The sequence below is a fragment of the Plectrocnemia conspersa genome, unplaced genomic scaffold (genome assembly GCF_051122295.1).
Source record: "Plectrocnemia conspersa isolate PC_06_02 unplaced genomic scaffold, ASM5112229v1 ptg000001l, whole genome shotgun sequence".
Classification (NCBI taxonomy): Eukaryota; Metazoa; Arthropoda; class Insecta; order Trichoptera; family Polycentropodidae; genus Plectrocnemia; species Plectrocnemia conspersa.
This window is the reverse complement of record NW_028277165.1, coordinates 22,758,649-22,780,278: the sequence shown is the minus strand read 5'-3', so window position 1 is coordinate 22,780,278 and position 21,630 is coordinate 22,758,649. Positions and strand designations below refer to the sequence as shown.

At 28.4% G+C, this 21,630-nt stretch overlaps 1 protein-coding gene across 1 annotated transcript in view; it reads left to right on the top strand.

Annotated features, from left to right (window-relative positions):
- Positions 1-21,630, top strand: part of LOC148239263 (potassium voltage-gated channel protein Shaw-like) — a 204,591-nt gene that overhangs the window by 110,771 nt on the left and 72,190 nt on the right. The window contains exons 4-5 of the mRNA XM_088183931.1: positions 4,435-4,567; positions 19,401-19,580. Coding sequence (XP_088040057.1) covers positions 4,435-4,567; positions 19,401-19,580 — 313 coding nt within the window. The remainder of the gene's footprint in view (positions 1-4,434; positions 4,568-19,400; positions 19,581-21,630) is intronic.

Genomic DNA, 21,630 nt, shown 5'->3' with positions numbered 1-21,630 from the left:
GTTATTTAGTTGCCTATTGATATCACTCACAATGTGCTCAACCCTTCTAGCAACTCGCCAAAATTACTGATAAATTGAAATAAATCTATTTTTTGCTTGCAAAAATTAAACATGACTTAATAAATTCACGGCGATACCGCTCAAAGGGTTAAAATAAATTGCACATTCTACAAAAAACATTGAGAACAGTAATTAATTTTATGATATATTAATTAAAAAAATTTTGGAATATATTGACAACAGTAATTAATTATATAGTATATTAATAAAAAAATGGGATTTGTAAAAAAATAATCAAATCAAATATGTTTAAAAATAAAATAGAGCATATCTAAAAACTAGTATTTTGAGAAAGCTGAAATCTGTTTGTAATTTATCATCTAATGGCAAATATTGCTGTGAAAAATAATTGGAAAAAAGATTTTTAATATCATAAATATTAATTTAATAATTTAAATTGTTAAATTAAGAATTATGTACTTTGATTTTCTGTTTCAACAACAACTAGAATCTTGAGAAATGTAGTTCTAGCTTGAAAGAAATTATTAGTGTTAATGTTTTCATTTATTTGTTTAATGAAACAAGACATAGCTTAAATAATTAACTATATTCTTGTTTAAATTAGCATGAAGAGTTTAGTTCTTTATAATTTATTGATGTTAAAAGTATGAAGTGTAACGACGGATTATTAAAAATGCTATATAATATATAATATATACGTACGTACATATGTTATTTTTTCTCATAAAAAAATGTTATACATATTGAAAAAATACTTTTTAATTTTATCTGCAATCATGCTTATTTTTTTTTTTTTATAAATCTTAAATTAAAAATAGTATCAAAACAGTAATGTGCATGTTTTGTTATGGAATATATCTTTGCCGCAAAAAAGTGATACAATATATATTAATTTACATATTTTAATATTCTCTTAAACAAAAAGTATGAGTAAACGTTCGCCCTTTTATTGCTTGCGAAACACAGCTAGCTATTTTTACGTTAAAGCACACTTTCATACTAGAAATATAAACGAGTGCTTTAACTTTTATCTGGGAGAGTGTGCGGTATTAAATTGCACGGTTGCATCGTTTTTTTTAACGTTTTGTTTTGCGATTTTTGTGTGAAAAAGTGTTCAGCTCTATTCACATCAAATGCGCAACGTTGAAAATAAATAAACCAGTAACAAATATAACATATCGTAAGTGAAGCATAAATGGTATTAAATATAAATGTAATTGTACAATCAAAAGATAAATAATTGCTAAAAAGAACAGCTCTAAGAAAGGTTTAATTATAAATTTAACAGATAAAATAATTAATTATGGTGAAAGTTTTTTTAAAGAAAATATATGTTAAAAAATAAACACACATATATCACTATCATCAACTTTTATTTATATAGATAATGTAGGTTATAAATGTACTAATCTAATTAATGTGATTAGAATAAACTGACGGGAATTTTGATCGTAAAGATCCAAAGCTTAGAATTTATTTCAATAGCAGTTCTTGATTTATTTGGTATAGGCTTAGAAAAAAGTTTCTTGATTGCAATTTCAATTATTTAATATTCACGATATAGCTGTTTGTCCATTTTACTCATAAACAAAACAGACATTTTAGACATGAAGTTTTGAGAAGCTTAAATCTCGCAGTTTCACAGGACCATACATTATTCCTGACTATAAATTGAAGAGCTATCGGGTTAATCTCCTTGCTCACCTTTAATTTATTTTTAATTTATCGCTTGATCCACAAAAAAGTGATAAATCGTATATATAAAACTTTTGACTGGTAGCCGTTCCCTCAGAATCTGCCAACTTGTTTGATATATTCAAAGATATATCCACAATCACTCTCGGCAAGCTCTAGAAGAGCAAAACACGGATTTCGTATGCGTCGTTCCATGGTCACTAACCTAATGTGCTTTTAGAAGGCGGTGACAAAATTCTTCTATTCTAAAATCCAGATCAATGTAGTTTATATCGAATTTAAAAAATAATTTAAGAAAGTGAAGCAACTTTGGTCTTTTAGTTACTTAAGTCGCCACCTTCAAAATATGAGCTATGGAAATTCTTGCTGCGATGAATATTTCGCTTATTCTATAGCACCACAGGAATTCAATCTGTGTCCTTTGCCTTTTTGCTTTTTATTAACAACATACATGCGGCAATTAATTAATTGCAATATTTGTATGTGCTAATAATCTAAAAGTGTTTCAGAATATTCGCAAAAAATTGATTTTACATTCTATACAAAAAGATCCGGAGTCGCGTCTTTTTAAGGTTGTTAAAAAAATAGAAGCATCCGTGGTAGATAAGTATTTAATTATCAAAATAAGCCTACGGGAAATTTTAAATGTCATTATTAACTTAAAAATAAAAAAGTCCTGAAATTGTCAGATAAGATAACACGTTAAATTAACACCTTCCTGAAATTTGCGTTTAATAATTAACAAACATATTTAATGCCTGCCTATCTTTTAGGTATTTCCCAACCATTAGGTAAACCGTTAAAAATAACCTGATCCTACAATTCCGATTAGTTTATTACCGTAATTTAGTAAAATATTTAAAAAATAATTTTTGTGCATTAAAAATAATCTCTGGAGAATAAAATTATTAACGAATGGTTAAGCTTTCGCAAAATTTATTAGACAGCACATCAATTTAATAGTTTTATGGAGCTATTTAAATTATTAAAAAATATAGAATATAACCAACATTTTATTTTTATTTTTTATTTATTATTAAATTGTAGCTAATAATAAATTGTTGATATGAAAATGACTGTAAACGTATGTCTGTAAAATTATGTGTATTATTTAAATAAACATAAAAAAAGTTGATAAGGGCTGGTGTCGAAAATGTTCGGTGATCGCGTTCCTTATTCTTACTCGTTACGACCAGAACGTTACCGCTTGCAAACGCTCCTCTCGCACGAGCCATCTAGTTTCTCAACGATCTCACCAAACACAATAATGTCTTTGGCGGTTTATTATTGTTTATATAATAAGATTGGGAAAACTTATCGAGTCATGATGGTCAGATTTGTAATAAAAAATAAAACATAAATAAAAATTTTAACGCGTAAAAATATGATATTATTTAGTAAAAAAATATCATTTTTAAAGCTTATTAAATATTAATAATAAAATAACAGGATAAGCTATAAAAATAATAATATCGAAGAATTGCGTTAAAGAATTTTCCCCTGAAGAAAAGTTTCATTTTATTTATTCGCGTATCTTTTACAATGTGACGAATTGCTTACTCCGGTGTCATATATGAGAAGATTACTTTTTTATTCGCTTCTTTGTTACTCATACAAAGTAATAATCCAAGACATAAATGGAAACGTAGCTTCCTTTATTATGTTATCTATATGTAACGTATTTTTTATTCGACGAACAGGTGCTAGAATTGATTCTAAATTGGATCATTTAAGGTAATTCGAATTCTTGCTACTAAACGAGCAATTCAGAAAATGTCACTATTCGACTGTTTGATTAATATAGCCAATTTTAGGTTTTTCATAATTTAAGCAAGTATCTACAGACGAGTGATGGATTCAAGGACAATGTCCGACGAAAAACTAATTACTCCCAGCATCTTGGGAAATTAGTTATAAACTAATAAACATTAATGGACGCCGTGTGTGCAAATGAATCTTTACAGAAAACTTCTTCTTTGTACACATCTGATAAATGGATTCTTTTGTGCGCTAACCGTGTCTAGTAAAATTTGCTGGCGAAACTATTTGTTTTTATATGAGAGAAGATGAAACTTTGCTAATGCAAACAGTAAGACTTCACACGAAGAAATATAATCATATAATAAGGGCAAAAAGTATTGTAAGCACGTAGCAAATGTATTTATTATCATATTATGTTACGTGCATAAGATAAAGTACAGTTAGTTCTCTCTAAATATTATTCATTTTTTAAAGCTTTAGGGAGATCTAAAAGAAAAAATATGTTTATTAATAAATATATTTAATATTTATGCATTATATGAAAGCAATATTAATAAATAAATTTTTAGTATAAATAAATAAACCTGTGAATCATTAAACAGAACATTTTAATATTTAAATATTCTAATTATATTTACATACAAATAACGAAAGACGGGATCTTCAGAAAAAGTACACAAATTGGTCTTCTTATATCAAAGTATTAGCAGGAAATTAATATTTATAAATTAATATACGTATTATTAACTGAATTTAGATTTATGTATTGTTTTTAATTATTTATGCGATATGCCTTACTATACGATATATTAAAAATTTAGTGATAGCACTATATTTTGCTTAAGGTCCTAATATTTTAATCAGATGGTGTTATGGATCAAGACAAAGTATACTCTGCCATTTTGGCATAAATAGTTATTCATTCACTTTGATTTAAAACTTATTATTATATTTCAGAACTGGAAAGCTTCACTACCCCACGAACGTGTGTGGACCTCTGTTCGAAGAGGAACTAGAGTTCTGGGGTCTCGACTCCAACCAGGTAGAGCCATGCTGCTGGTCCACGTACAGCATCCACAGAGACACGCAGGTGAGATCCCGAACAAAAGATTCCCCACTTTTTTGTTGCAAATTTTTATTATTCATTTTAGTCTTGAAGAAAAAAATTACAACGGTCTCTCGCGGGACCGACTGTTGCGCGCCGACCGGGAAAAAAGGATGCGAGAGCCTTTTTAAGCAAAACGCATAAACTTTTCAAAGGAATTGGTCCTTATTTCGGATTTTCAAAGAACTACGGCCGACGCGCGTGAATAATAAAATGTACCGGGGGATCTTACCTTTTTCGTTTTATTTAAATTTATATTTCGTTCTTTAATTAAAGCTTATATTTACCTGATGATTTAATGGCAAGATAAAGAATTCTTATTGTTCCGAAAAGTACTCACTTCTATTAATCAGATCACATCAATACTATTTTGTAGAATGAATTATTAAATAAAACACATTGCGTGTTTATGTGGAACACTTTAAAGTTAGTCGCGAGTATAATAATGTTGTGGATATAGTGGATAAACACTTATGGATTGAGCAATCATTTTTTTTTCCAATATAAACACAATTTATATGCAATGTGAGCCACTCATTTTCGGAACATAAAACGCGCAGTTAAAAATCTCTTTAACTTTGCAAGATTTATTATTAGTTTATTTATCCAATAGCATTATTAATGTTTTTTTAAGACTGAATTTAAGTACTTTTTCTCCTCTATCCTTTTTTCATATTTTATTTTGGAATACGTTCTTAAAAATAATTGCATTATTATAAATACACGGTTTCGATAATATCTCAGTTGTTTATATACATTTATAGATATTGAAATCAAATAGATTAAATAATAATTGATTCGGTGATTATTGCGCATACTAAAATTGCGTAGAGTACGCTCGGGATAAGTATGCCGGTTTGTTATTGTGTACGTGTACATGTATATGAGAGGGAGAAGCGATGTAACTTGTACTTCGTTGTCTCGCTTTCTCTTTTAAGGACAGTCGCTGATTCGTCAACGCTGGTATTCGTCATTAAAGTGCATTGTGGCACAGAAGTTCGATCTTTTCTAGTGATTTATTTTAAATAATTTTGTGTTGATATTGGTTTAACCCAGATATGCCCACTGTCCCATGGGTAGGTCACTTAACTCGTGCCACTGTTTTTTTTATTTATAAATTAAATTTTAAGAGAACAAAATTTCTGGGTTAATTGATATTAATGCTTCAAATACACACTGTAAGTTATTCGTTCTCTTACCCGTGGATTAAAATATTTTAATTATTTTTCCATTAATCCGTACGTTGTTGGTTTTTTACACTATTCTCTGTAAGGCTTAAAAAAGTTATTATTCTTATCGTTGCGCCAATGATATTTTTTTAATTTATTCAATGGATTCTAATGCTTTAACAGAGTCGTCAAGCCATTAAATAATCTGCGAATGATTTCTTTCCCCATTTTATATCTTTTTGCTTTTGAAGAATAGCTAAAGACTTCATTATTTTTTTTGACTAGTGAAAGATTTTGAATTTTGCAAATATTTAATTAATGACATTAATGTCGGGTTTCTTCGATTATAATATATATTTTTAATTGTCCGTTGAAATTTCTACCTTAGCTCAGATGTATGTATGTTTCAGAAACATATATTTTCTTTTAAAATAAAAAAATTAAATATTCTGAGCGAAATTTTTTTGAGCCACACAATTCACGCACACAATAACAAACCGGAATCCTTATCCCGAGCGTACTCTACAACGAAAATTTTTATCATAAACAATTAATACCCACATATGTATTTTTAAAAATACGTAAATGTATTTAAAAAATAATGTCTGTATATTAATAATATTTTAATTTAAGAATATCATGTTTTAAAATTATTTAACAATTTCCTATAATTACACAAATTTTTACTTAAAATATATGTGACAATCAATCACATATATTCAGAATTTTAGCTGTGTGGAATTTTTGTTTGCGCAATAATACTGTCTCCATAATGATCAATACAAGATAAAAATCATGTATATTAAATATAAAAACTAATCCAGATGCAGATTGCGACTCGAAATTTATCGCAAACATAAAGTTGAAACTTAAATAACAATTTATCTTATTGACTCTGCAAGAAATAAAAGAGTTTGGCAATGTTATAAGAAATAAGATTTCTCAATTTTAAATAATTCCGGAAGGGATCACAAACACATTATGGAAAAATATAATTAAGTAAGCAAAAAACATCTGCCACAGAGAGATCGTCGAAAATACTGGATTACGGATAAAACATGGAACCTGATTAAAAAAAAAACAATATCTCAAACAAACAGGTGTAATAAACGACAAAGATAAAAAAATGTAGACATGGCAAGAAAAATGATAAAAGCGTCAAAAATGAAGCAAATATAAATATCAAATGCCATTTAATGATTTGACGAAAGCGATGATATTCTACAAACGATTGTAAATACTTTTGCATGTTTCACATGAAATATTATCTGGAATCTACATATTTTACTTTCGATAGTAAAAATATATAAAAATGATTTATGATAGTATCTGGTTCTCGATCCATGCTGCAACCGTGTCAATGTAGTAGTTTGGACGGCTGGGTTTTGGAGTTAGCACTGGACTAGACTGACTGTTATAAAACAAAATAATAATTTTTGACAGCTTGTTGACAAAATTTCACAGTCGGCGTTCCACGCCAATAATTTCGCGCAAACAATCACCGGCCAGTGCACACGAACCATTATTTAACAGGCTGACCCTCCAACAACAGGGTGTCTCGAAAATTAATACGTCACCTAAATTAGATTTTATTTGCGACAAAGCCGAGGGCGCGGCCGTAACTTGATTTCGCCAACACCGAAACCATCTAATGCAATCAGGGAGCCTAGTTCCCAGATTTGGCAATTAGCATTTGGGCGTTAGGGCTATATAATATGCGCAGAATTTATACACATTATATAAATAACATATGTATGTACATTTATATGTATACACATACGTTGTGCGGCTATTGTGTGTATAATAAATTTGCGGCTACCCTTATCCCGTGCTCGCGAAGGATGTGAAATTAATAATGATAACAAGGACGCTAACAAACGATAGCTTTACCAAACCTGTCAAGCTAGAGTTGTCTGGAGTTTAAATTTATGTTTGATTCAAAACTGTTTTTTAAGTATTCTTTACTTACGAAAAATTTATTTTTATTTTTACTTCGGTACCTCACTACCGTGAGGTACCAAAGCTAGCGAGTGTGCGAATATCGGACCCTCAACTTTTTGGATTTTAAATATTATTTTTGCTTCGTTCTAATTTTAAAAAATATATTTTAAAATTTAATGGTTCAAATTAAACATCATTATTTAGAAAGTATTCCTATTCTAATAAAGGTATAGAGTCTATACAGCATAGTTTATTTAAAAAAAATATATTAATGCATTAAAAATAAACTACATTCTTTATATGTAATAAATATAAAAAAAACTTTCAGTTAATTCATACTATTTTTATGTTCTCTTTGTTGATTTACGATACTAGTCAGTTGTAATATAAAAAATACATGTCTCGTTCTATATACCTAAATTGAAACTATTTGCATTTTCTTCTACAATCGAATTTGAGCCATTCGTCATCTTCAGATATGTGGATTTTTTGAAACATTTTTTTTCAACTGGCTTTCACTGTACGTGCGATATGTAGAGCATATATAACAAATACTTTTCTAGAACGTGCGATATTTGAATGACGTGTTCTCAACAAAGGACTTAAACATCGATAAACGTATAGCTCACATACAACACCGTCTCGTCACATATGCCAATGCGCATAATAATGTTATATATGTAGTTCAGTATGTACAAATTTGATGTTGAATGTTATTGAATTTCCGCCATTTTCAACGTAACAATGAAGAAAATCACATACATGGCTTCTGAAAAGAATAAACATACATTGTAATATTGAGATGTATTTTATTTAGGTGCTTACTATTTACTTTTTGAAACATTGAAGCAATTGAATAAAAATAAAAATGTATTACTAAGGTTATTTTATAATAAATAATTGGTCAAGATTAAATTCTATTCCCTTGCAGCGATTTCATCTTGCACGTCATAACCTACATCATATTTTTTTCAGATTGCTAGCGAATTGACCTTATGGTCAGGCAATTGGATAAGATCCAAAATAGGACATATAGATACCGTGATGATTGACTCGTGGCATTCAAATTAATTTATTGAATATAGCTCATGTGAATAGTTGTGTTGCATTACTGTTTAATAGTATAAAATAAAATTAAATTTTAATTTTTTAATTAAAAAAAAAATTTCAAAGCGTGCTTAATGTTAAGAATATTAAATAATGCGCCCTAGCTCACACTATTCTGTAAGGATACTATTAAAATCTCACTTTTAAATTCTTTTTTTAAATAGCACGAAAGATCAATGACTAATATCTGAACGACCAGAGTATAAATACGTCTGGGAGATCGAAATTTGTGAATAATATATAAATAAAATATGTTAGATCATCACAGATGAAATTTTCTAGTTTCCCATATCTTACAGATCTTGTGATCATTATTATTTTTATTAAATCTTCCGCTGTAACTTGACAGGCATAAGCCCAATGCGTTATAACGGAGTGCATATGTTACCAACTGAGTAAATATTTCGATTTAATTAAATACTAACAATTTTACATCGGTTTTAATTTTCTATTCAACATTTTTTATTTTGTAATTAAAATTTATGCAAAATACGAAAATCGAATATTTAAATTTATAATATACGTGTATACTATAAATTATATCTCTGTTGGCAATAATGGAGAAATATCCGAGAATCGGGTCATGAATTTGGGCGGGTATTTGGACCTGAACAATGCAAATAATAAAATATAAATATTGATATAAGTTTTTAAAGAAAGAAGATTTGCGCCCTAATATAAAAGCGCTGTTGCTGTTATATGTAATCTTTCCTTTCGTGGAGTTTTACTTAACGATTTTTTTTTAAATAATCTTACCAATAGCTATGCACACACGCATAGATATGTCCGACGGACACCAGGACAGATCTGTCCGGGCTTTGTCATACCCGCAAACTGTCTGAAGATGGACATCGGTCTTTTTTACACGTCTGATGTCTTTTTCATATGAGCAAAAACTTGCCATATAATAATAAAATAATATAACTAAAATCTTATTTTAAGCGTTTATACCAAAAGCGGCAACTTTGGCGCAAAAAGGCGAGTGGAAATGACTCGGGTCATAAAATCACTTATGGAAATTTTTTAACAAAAAATACTGTTATATCGGACCTGCCTGTCCATGTCCGATCCGACAGCACGGTCAGACGTCGGACAGACAAATCTGTGTCTTTTCTCACCACACACGATCAGATTTGTCCGCCAGATACCCGCGACGGACAGATCCGTCGGATGTGCCCGCGCGTGTATGGCCAGCTATTGACTCGAGTACGAGCGAAACATTTTAGTCAGCCCATTCACGTCTTTTCTAGGGTTAAAATATTACACTAACGAAATAAAAATTTAAACTTTTATCCAAAAAAAAATATCAATATATTTATTTATAGCGTATAAAAATGTCACCTTTTGTCAAAACGCAAAATAGCGGATCTTAATGTGTCAATTCTTGGCTGACATTTGGATAAATATAAATAATAAACTTTTCAATCAGACTGCATCTAAATAAACGGGAAATGTTTAGTAGATTCAATGAATAGATTCTCAAAAATAAAGAAAACAAATAAAGTACTCTTTAATGGGAACTTAAGAGAAGAGACTGTATTAGTTCATAGATCAATATATTTCAATTAGAGCTCAGAATGCTTTTTATTTTTGTCACTGAAATAAAGGAAGGGAGAAAGCATTTCTGGGATAATTTGTAGTGACGACTGAGTCTCTGTTGTTATCAAACGGCTTTTGCGGGGACGGGTCGTAAAAAAGCCGCAACCATTTTGCGTAGGGACTCACAATGCTCGCATATACTCTTATATGACGCTGGGCGAGGCGCGATATAAAAAAGGCAACAAAACATCCAGTGTTTTGCAATAAAACGGCAATAAAAAGATTGAAGCCACCCGAGCGTAAATGTCGAACGATGATTAAATGTTTGATTTGCAAGAGAGGAGAATAACGATGATTGAATTGCGGATAAACGAACGGAAACGAAAGACATTAAATCTCATGTACATAAACCACTATTATGTGTGCGCAAACATTATCTGGGGATTTGGTTCAAACAAATGAGTTTAATTAACAGTGGAAGGTTCTTACATACATGTTTACACCATTGGGCATAATAGTTGAACTTAAAATGCTTCATGAATACATAATATAAATAAAATATATTTGGCATGAGTATTTTTATATATTGCTGAGGAAATAGAAAATGTCCTTATTCTAATTAATTTCCACTTGCTCTCCGTAACCTCTATTTTTCTGAACTTTATAAAATAAAAGTTTTTTGTTATGCGGAGATTAAGAATTATAGATATCGATTCAAAAATGCTGCAAACTTAAGTATCATAGAGGAAACGAATAATTGACGCAATGTCAAAATAAAATGTTCCTCATAAATAACATGTCCTAACATATTGAAAGATCTTTCGCAGAGATCGTTTACGCGTAAAGAAGTCCTCCACTTGCTTTAAAATTTGAGTCTGTAAGTTTTAGTGAAAGTTTCTCTAGCTAAAACGTTTTTACTGCGATTGTAAAATGGCAAACGCTATAAAGAAGGATATATCTTTAAAATAAAACATTAACAATAAAAAAAACGATTGCTGTGCGACTTTTAAGAAACGACATTTATTTCAGGATTATCTAATAATAACTTTATTTATTGTATAGTAAAAACAATCTTTTATTTAATTTATCGAGTAGAAGGAATGTAAAATTTAAATACAAGTATGGGACAACTGTGCTGTAAATACAAGTAGCAAAAAACTTTATTTTCAATTACAACCGGAATCCAATTTATCCATGAAACAAAGTTTTACGTCTGAGTATACAATTTGGCAATGTGAAATTGGTGCGGAACTCACCTTTTCCGCTTCTGATTCCAATTAGCCAGTGCGGAAAAACCCGCGGAAAAATCACCGAGACTTAAGAGGAAAAGAAAACTCTCAGACATCCCAATTTACCTGAGTAACTCGCTTTCGAGAACACCATTACCAGATTTAGATTGCAAACGAAGATAAAAATAGAACACCAACCGCCAAAGCAAAGTTGATCATTTTTTACGCTTTATAAAAAAGTATGAATAATAAATGTTATTGAATAAAATCGGGCAAGGTTGATTATTCACAGGTTAAGGCTAAAATATATTGAGATTCTGGTGCTATCAAACGGGCTGACACGTTTTAATAATATATAATAATATAAGTATACATCTCGGTTTAATCAATCAAGCGGATTGTGTAAATTCCGCTCCCTCAGATTTAATATCGCGATTGAACATCAATCCATCATCCTTCCGGGCTGCGGAATATGATGGAAAACCCACCCGGTTGACGGTATTGTCAAATTCAACAATGTCGGTTTTATGACGCGTCTAATTATTATAATCGAAAATTATTATTATTAGATCGTTACAATATACAATATTTCAGCGTTTCACAAACTACGGTTTATGGTCCGCTACAGCAAGGAACTGCCGGAATTATTGACGTGGTTGGATGCAAAAGTGCTTTTCTTCACTAAAAATTACTCCATTTAAAAATTTATTTTCAATACTTGTAAGATATTTATTATAGGTTTAAATACATTTTAATAAACTAGTGCTTTTTTAAACTTTACTTTTACAAAAAGGCGTTTTTGCATTTATTCCAATTAGAGCGTCCAAATACCCGGCCAAATTCATGATCCGGTTTTCGAATATATTTTTCTTTATCACTTAACTACACAGAGATATAATTTATATAAAATTAATTTAACTGAAATTATTTAATTTATTCGAAATAATAATGTACAAACAATTTATAATAATATATATAAAAAATAAAAAAGTAATAATATATTATATATTTTTATTTTACTATGTACAATGCTTTACTTACATTAGTATTATTTTTTTTTAAATTACAAAGTCAAATTTATTTAAAAAGTAATTTATTATTGCTGATATTCTTTTCTTATAATAATGTATTGCAATTTTCATTAAATTGACAAAAGATACCGACATATATTTTTTTAGTAACAATAGTTTATTTTCTAAAATTCAATGTGTTTCATAAATAATATATCGAAAAATCAACGCAGAATGCATTTCAGTTCTTAGGGATGTATTATAAAAAACACATGTCTACGGCTGAAAAGTTTATGAAATTCAGAAGTATTTCAATCCATAAATATAATCCTATATAGAACTGCTCGCGATTCTAGCTAATGAATAAATAAGACGTGTAATTCGTTCGGCTGAAAGTTTACGAACGCATAAGCGCTCTGCAGACGTGAACTTTGTAAATATTTAAAATACAGCAGAATTTGCTTTAAATTTTTGAAACTAGCATGTTAGATACTTGTGTTCTACTGTATGAGATTTTTAAAATTTTAAGCACAGTATGAGCTGTAAATATGTTTTATTCAAACGTATGTAAACGTTAACATCAAACTAAATCGCATACAATATATTTAATAATTTTTGTAATAAATGTGATACAATTCAACAGCGGTCTTTAGCGTTTCACTAAAAGCTAATTAAATAATTTATGTTTATAGCGATTTTTTTATTGAAACATAAAAAAATAGTTAATTTTTAATGATTTAAAATATAAGTTTATTCAAAAGATATAACCTTTTCTTATCTCTCGGTTTTTTTTTATTTTCATTAGCATAAAATATTCGAGGCTTTGATTCAAAATATTCCGATAGCTCCCTTTTCACATCGTCTGTATTTTCATTTTTTCATCTAGCTAGAAAATGTTGCATCGATCGAAATAAATGGTAGTCGGAAGAAGCAAGGTGAATGAGACACACAAACTTCCAGCCGAGGTCCTATTTTATCCGATTTTATCGAGAGTCAATTTCGTCATATGGCGACACGCATTGTCGCATTTTAAAAAAAATTCGACTTCTGTTAATAAGTGCAGGATTTTTTTATTTTCTCCTGCAACTAATGCACAATTCCATCATACACGCAAAAAAGCTTTGAGGTAGATTTTGCTACTTGCCCTTTGTTATCCATGTTTTTTTAAGAAATACTTATAACATTAAATTTTGTATTAATTATTATGTCACAAATTTAACAAAATAGTGATTAAACTTTAATTTAAAAACTCGTCATTGATTTCGAGATTACTTAATAATATTTAAACCTAAATTAAAAGTTGTGATTATTATGTGAAAAATCCAGCAATAATACATTGTTTCTTTATGAACTTATCTCGAATATTTGTATGCCATATACAGTACACAATAATAATTCAGGATATCCTTTGACCAGCCACGTTGCGGCCACAATAAAGGACTCGGCGAAAAGTTACAAAAATCTAAATGACGACGACAAAAACGCGCCAGGAAACATTCCGCGTGACCCTTTATTTCTGCCTTGCAAAATGTGAGAAATTTTAGAAGTTATTATTATAATAAAGACAAGCAAATAAAATTAAATACATATTTTAACCACATAATATCGGCTTTGCGAATTTTATAACTAATTTACAAAATTTTTATAAATAATCATAGCTGATTAATTTACCATTACTAATGAATTCTTAGACGTATATGTTGTAATAATGTAGGTGCTGACTCAGAATTGCGTGACTTACTACCTACATTATTCCGTCAACTGAAACAGTGGCTTTAACCGTATATACATATTAATAATTTTTATTTTTATTAACAAAATTATAGTATTAATATATTTTTTTAAAAGCAACAAATTTTATTTTTCACAATATTTTTGTAAAATATAGTGAGTATGAACTTTATTTAAAATTAATGTTTCATAATAAAATAGTGTCGCACTTTAAAATAAATATATTGTATGGCATAACTTTAGTAATGTACATTAAGAGCTACTTAATCTGATTCTATCAAAATTAAATTTAAATTATCTATCACTTTTGCCATAAAGATACGATAACTCGATTACACGCTGATTTCAGTTGTAGCTTTTTTTACCTATTAGTACCAGTTTTTATACCATCCATTCCACTGTGAAAAATTTGGGCTATGTTTTTTTTACATTTATATTACTAGATATAATATATAAGGGTTTATAGTACATATATTTTTTTTGAGCTCTGAATTAAAATCATGATTTTTTAATTAAATAAAATGTTACATTTTTATTTAAATATTGCGAATAAAAATGTTCTGTATTATTAACAATAATCCTTTATTTTATATTTACATTCATTATATTACTATAAAGCTTCATCCAGGATTGCACAAATAGGTTTTTGTCGTTTACTGAAAACAATTTCTTTGAACTAGAAATTCTGGACATAATATGAAAATATAATTTTGTGACGCCAGAGCTTTTGCTGGATAAGCCGATTTTTGATTTACACATCAAATAAATTTAATTCGTGTTTTTGTAAATTACTTTAAAATAAATTAGAGAAGGAATTAAAATAAAAAAATAGTGTTTGATTGATTAAATACAAACAATATAAATACACTATCTTCTTGTATATAATTGTTTTAAGCCGCTTCCGCTTCCTGACGTGCATAACTTAAAATGAAACATTTTATGCTCAATTTTATATTTTTTAAATCGTATCGCTTTGTATAAAAAGTGTATAATAATACACGTAAACAAAGGAAATACATTTAATTAAAATTAATAAAATTAGATAATTTTTGAACCTCCGCAAATTTATTCTATTGTTGTCGACCAATGAAAAATAAGCATTCAAATATAACACAAGATGGCCGACAGTAACGTGACAACGGTTTTAAATAATTAATATTTATTAATAAAATGTTGCTATGCAACAATAATTTTCATTAATTCGTCATATACGTTCTTTGATTTGACTGAATATAAATAATCGGATTGCAAATTAACTAGGTGTGTTATACATATGAAAATTAAATATATACATAATGTGTTGAGGATTAGAAGAATACATTGATTAAACTATATAAACAATCATAAAACAATCTTCGTAACAAAATATTAAAATTTTGAATTCACGTCGACAGGCTCTGAGACTGAAAAGTGAGTTTTTCTTTTTATAATACATAAACATTATCATTGCTTCTGATTTAATGCACATATACGTTAGATTTGACTGAGCCAGGTACGCTTTAAACGTGAACATGTAATATATACTTAGTACGTATAGATTGAGGTTAATGTCGATCCAACTGTATAAATGCTAATAAAACTGATTATTGAAAATATTGTTTTATCTATTGATATTTGGGGATACTATCTATTGATGTTTAGGGATGTTTGGTTACAGCAAAATAATTAAAAAAAATTCACCTAGATCGTTCCGTTCCTAGCGACGATGTGTAGTTTCTTGGATGTTATTTAATAAATGACATTTTACAATGGTTATAAATATGTAATTGCATACCTGTAATAATCGACAAACAAAATATCTAAGAGTGGCTTATTTTTAATTCTAATTATATAATATTTTGTTTTATCAAGTTTCAAATCTAAATTTAAATTATTTAAAATGTTTTGTTCTGGAAATATTTAGCTAAGTTGTAAACCTATTTTCAAATGAATTTAAAATGTGAAGTAGTTTTTTATAGATTGAACCATTTTGACTATCATTGAAAATCCTGAATATTAATGTCCAATTTCAACCATTTAATTTAAAAATAGACACAATCAAAAATAATATTTAAGACCCAAAAAATTGAGGGTCCGGTATTCGTACACTCGTTAGCTAGACAGCTAGTTTATACATAATTTCATTTAAAAGTAAACCTATTTTATTGTTATTAATATTATTGAACCAACAATATATATTAAAAATAGTATTTTTACCGCACACCACTAAGCGGCAAAGTCAAAACATTTATTGAAATTTGCCAGTAATATTACAAATAAACAGACAGTTTATTCAATTTGAAGAGTAAAAATAATACAGTTAGATAAATAATATAGTTACGAGTATTATACATTAATATCGGTAATGAAAACATAACCATATAACAAAATAACAAGGAAGAAATGGTAATTGGCATATATAAATAATTTTTAATTTGCTTCTCATTCGACATTGCGGGTTTTTTCTTCCTATATAATTTATTACATACGACGGATTAAAAAGTTGACATTGTAACAGTACATTTTTTTCTGTTATACACTGTTCATAAAATAAATAAATTTTATTTTTCCACTGCAAGTTTAGTTATAGTGTAATATTATTTAAATGTATTATACATAGCTAGGTAATTAGTGCCAGGCCTTTTCGTTATTGCGCATACATGTTTAAAAGAAAAAAAATATTTTACACTTGCTATAACTTTTGATTTTATTTACTAAATATATTTAATAAATTTACTAAAACATGTGTTAGTATTTTTCAGTTTATTATTTACTTAATATTGTTACAACATAATAAAAATGTTATACCGTCGTCAAAATATACATTCTACTTATTATCTACGTACCTTTCTCTGTTTACTACCTTTCCCGTTGTTATTACTGATCCCATTGTGTAATTTATCACACTTTATTACATTTACAAACCGCAATCGCATCATTTGGGAATTTACAAGATCATAATTGAGACTTTATAAATGTCATTCAACACAATACCTAGCATAACACACTCGTAACTTATTCTGCATGTAAGGGTGCGACGTTCTTTGTTATGATCGAATAAAAATACGAAATTCTTTTCAAAAACATTCAAAACAGCCTAGACATAAATTCTTAATGGAGCAATTACAACAACGTTATATATATACAGGATGGTTAAAAGAGATTTTTTTGTTTAAAGTAACGATTTTTCAATTAAAAATACATATGTTTGTATACATGTTTTTTATTTTATTTATTTCGTTTTTTCAAATAGCAGATACCATAAAAAATTGACAGATTCAATTCTGATCTAAAAACATTTATTGTTTTTAATAAACTATGACCGTATACATATATTTATATTTTAAACCATAAATATCATATATAAACTAATCATCTGTAGTCTTGTATTACATTTTACATCACTACAATTGTTTTAAAGATTCGAAGTTTGGGTCATTTAGTTTATTAAATTGTGTTTTAAGCTAGGCGCGTACGGTAAGATATATTTCCTTTCGCTCACTCGCGTGTTAAGTGATGAGAGCGAGTGAGAGATAAGGGCGTGCGTTACATGCGTTCCGCACGCCCACTTATTTTCATTCACTCTCGTCGCTTAAAACGTGAGCGAGTGAAAGGGAATGTATCTCACCGTACGCATCTGGTTTCAACGTCTCTTTAAGTACAAGGTAAAAATAAAAATTCGTTTTATATTTTTGTCTTGTGCTTGAATATGACAAATAGATTGTTGTATTTAATAGGACATTGAACGCTTGTATTTTAATGACTCAAAATAATTATTTCTTTGCTTAAAAATATTCCGATAACTACATTTTCACATCATCTCCATTCAGGATTATTGTATGTAGAATAAGATAGATGAGATAAAACTTTCCAGCCAAGTTTCTTGATTTTATTAAAAATGAATTTTGCTTCTTGTCCCCATGTGGCGAAATTGACTCTTGATAAAATTAAGGTACTTGCCAAGAAGGTTTTATTTCATCTACCTTATTCTTCAGACAATGCTCCTTCCGACTACGATTTATTTCGATCCAATAGACGTAAAAAAATATAGTGCAGACGATGTGAAAAGGGAGATATCGGAATATTTTACATCAAAGCCTCCAACATATAATGCTAATGAAATAAAAAAAATAATGGAGAAGTAAGAGAAGGTTATATATTTAAAATAAAATTATATTTTAATACATTAATATAAAAATAAACATTTTAATGTGATTTTAGTTTCATTGAAAAAATTACATTTATTCTGGGACTAGCAAATATTTAATCCGTACTACAAAGCGTATTCGGTAATTGTGACTAATTAATAATGAATAGACCTGAATCATACCATTGCTGAAAAATATTTGTTAGATAATATAGTGAAAAAGTTTTCGTCAATCTAACAATTCACGTTTACGTACAAAGTTCACAAAGTATCGATTTTGTTTATACATAATTAATTCTCTTTATGAAAAATTATAAGAGAATATTTGATATCATATATGCATCAATGAATTAATGAACATAATGATATAATGATCTATATAAATTACAATTTAATTATAATAATTATTAATGTCTATCTTCCAGATGCGATGGTAATTGAAAATTTTGGTAAATTGGGAATCAAAGACAGCTAACAAAGGTTTAGGTCATAAACTGACACCACTGATCTAACGTGTTAGTTAAATTACTTAAAATACGTAATATTTGCTGTGTAGCATAATTACTGTACTGTGTAGCATAGTACTGACAATTTATTAAATTGTGATATAATAAATTTCATTGTTTTATTTTCATCTTTCACCACTGAATAATAAGATGTGAACATTAAAAAATATTTATCACACAACCTGTATATAAGCATTGCCGCAAATATCACTTTCGAATACGTGTATTTATGGCCAAAACCCTTGTCAGATTAATAAAGTTTATTTACCCTTATCTGTTGGCAGACAGGCAAATTAGTATTATAAAGTTAAATTGCCTACTTACAACTATTGCCAAATACATATTGACATTTATTTTATATATGTATATTACGTATGCATATGTATGTGTATTTTGGGTGGAAATATGAGATAGATCTTGTAGGCTTAATGATCCAATTTTTTTTCTTTTTTTCCCACAGACTACCCTCGCAATCTTGGACAAATTGGATATAGACAGCGAAAAACCGTCCGACGAGGAAATTGCCAGGATATTTGGATACGAGGAAGCCTATTTGGCGGGCGAACTTTCCTCGTGGCAAAGGTTAAAACCAAAGGTCTGGTCGCTTTTCGACGAACCCTCCAGCTCCACGGCCGCAAAGGTAATTTCTGTTTTACTTATGTATGTATATATTCTTTAAAATGTTGATTTTTAAATAAAATAATCCCTATTTTTCTTAAATATAAATAAAAATATACAGTCACTTTCTGCATAATTAATAATTTTGTATGTGCAAGGTTTAACACTCTGTAATCAATGCATAAAATAAAATCAATAATATATATTAAATTATTGTTATAAAGTAAATTAAAATATAAAAAGTACCTGCTTATAAATATTATACAAAAGTAAAGTACCCAGATTAAATCAGGTTAACACTATACAATAGTTTGATATTAAGTTAAATATTTGTGCCTATCGAAGTGCTATCTAGTATTTCCCTTGCTGTAAACTTAGAACAGTACTGATAATATTGTGGCACTGAAAAACTTAAATCTTATAGAACTTCTTCTACATAATTGTTTCTAAATTTTCATCGAGTCCGGAAGATCAGAATCAGTGATTATTATATATTAATAATTCCGTTCGACCATCACAGATTTATTTCAGCTCGATTTTTCTGATCTCATGGATCGTTATGATTAATTAAAATTGATCGTACGTTTTTAGCTAATTAAGAATATTATGTATTTAAACGTATATAATGTTCTTTAGAAATTTTATGTACAGTCCAATTCTTATTACTTTTAATGTCGCAAGCATAAATTAAGAATATAGTTAGTTTATATTTCTTATATTGACGACGACGAGAGCTAATATATACAAATTACTTAATGACTATCCATGTTAAACAATTTTTGTTTAACATGGCCTAATGTAGTAAAAAAATTCTTAGAAATATTTGTTATTAAAATGTACTTAAATTTAATAAGCCTAAAGTTTTATATATGTTAGTATATCTTTGATAATTATAGTTACATGTTACAAAATATATCACGTGCATTTTTAAAGCACGTGAAAATATAATAAATTAAAGTGAAAATATAAATGAAAATGTAAACAAAAAATGGTATCATATTATATATTAATTAGGAACTTTGTGACATTTATGATGCTCTGCTAAGATTGCGGAAAATTATTTTTTCCGGTACTTAATAAATTTATTGTGTTTTTTTTCCGTTTCTTCCCTTCGCGTATCTTTCGTAATTTGTTCAAAATTTGCGTTTTATTGTGGAACGCATAATATAATATGTGTTTTATGCAGCTATAATTTTATTTAATTTTAATATATAAAAAGAAGAATTTTATATAAAAAAACATAGAAATACACAATCCCTTTTCAAAATCTCCCAGTAAGGCTTCTAACGCTAAAAGGATTTTTTGCGACCTACATCAGACGATTCGACACATTAAATCCTTCTTGAAATCTCGTTTCTTATACCATTCTAGAATTTTTAGATATAACTAAAAGTCATATGGAGCCTAATAAGTATAAAGTTTGGCAAATCGTATAATGTCAAATTTTGCAATTGTCGGAGAAGTATTGAATGACATATGCCAAGTCAGTCAAATGTGTTTTACAAATGTAAAAGATATTCATAGGTGTAATACTTATAATTTTATTCTAAATATGGCATTAGTCAATATTATTATTAAATTTGAAAATAAACTCCAATTGCGTCTGAATATTTTTTTATATTATTAGGCGTAAAAACATAAAAGTTTGGAAACCAATATATATATATATATGAGTAGTTTTTCAACAGCTGTGTCACGCATTGGTGTGCCACTAGCAATTAAGAAGCGGATAAAAATAAAATTTAAAATATTTTCACTTTACGCCTCAACGATTAAAAAACCAAATTAACACTGTATTTAAAAAAAGTAATTTATCATCAAAATTTCGTAATAAATCATGTCACTTTGACAACATCAGGTACAAAAGGCCAGGGACTTTTTACACTAAAGTTCAGTATTTTTCACTAATTGACTTCTTCGTTGTATTCACAAATAGGTCCACATAGCAATACAATTGAATTTAACTATATATGTATGTATTTAGCTTTAAAGCAGATTATTTCATTTTAGGCATATTTAAAAAGCATGTTTTTTACTTCAAAGTATTTCAATAATAGAAAGCACCTGTTATT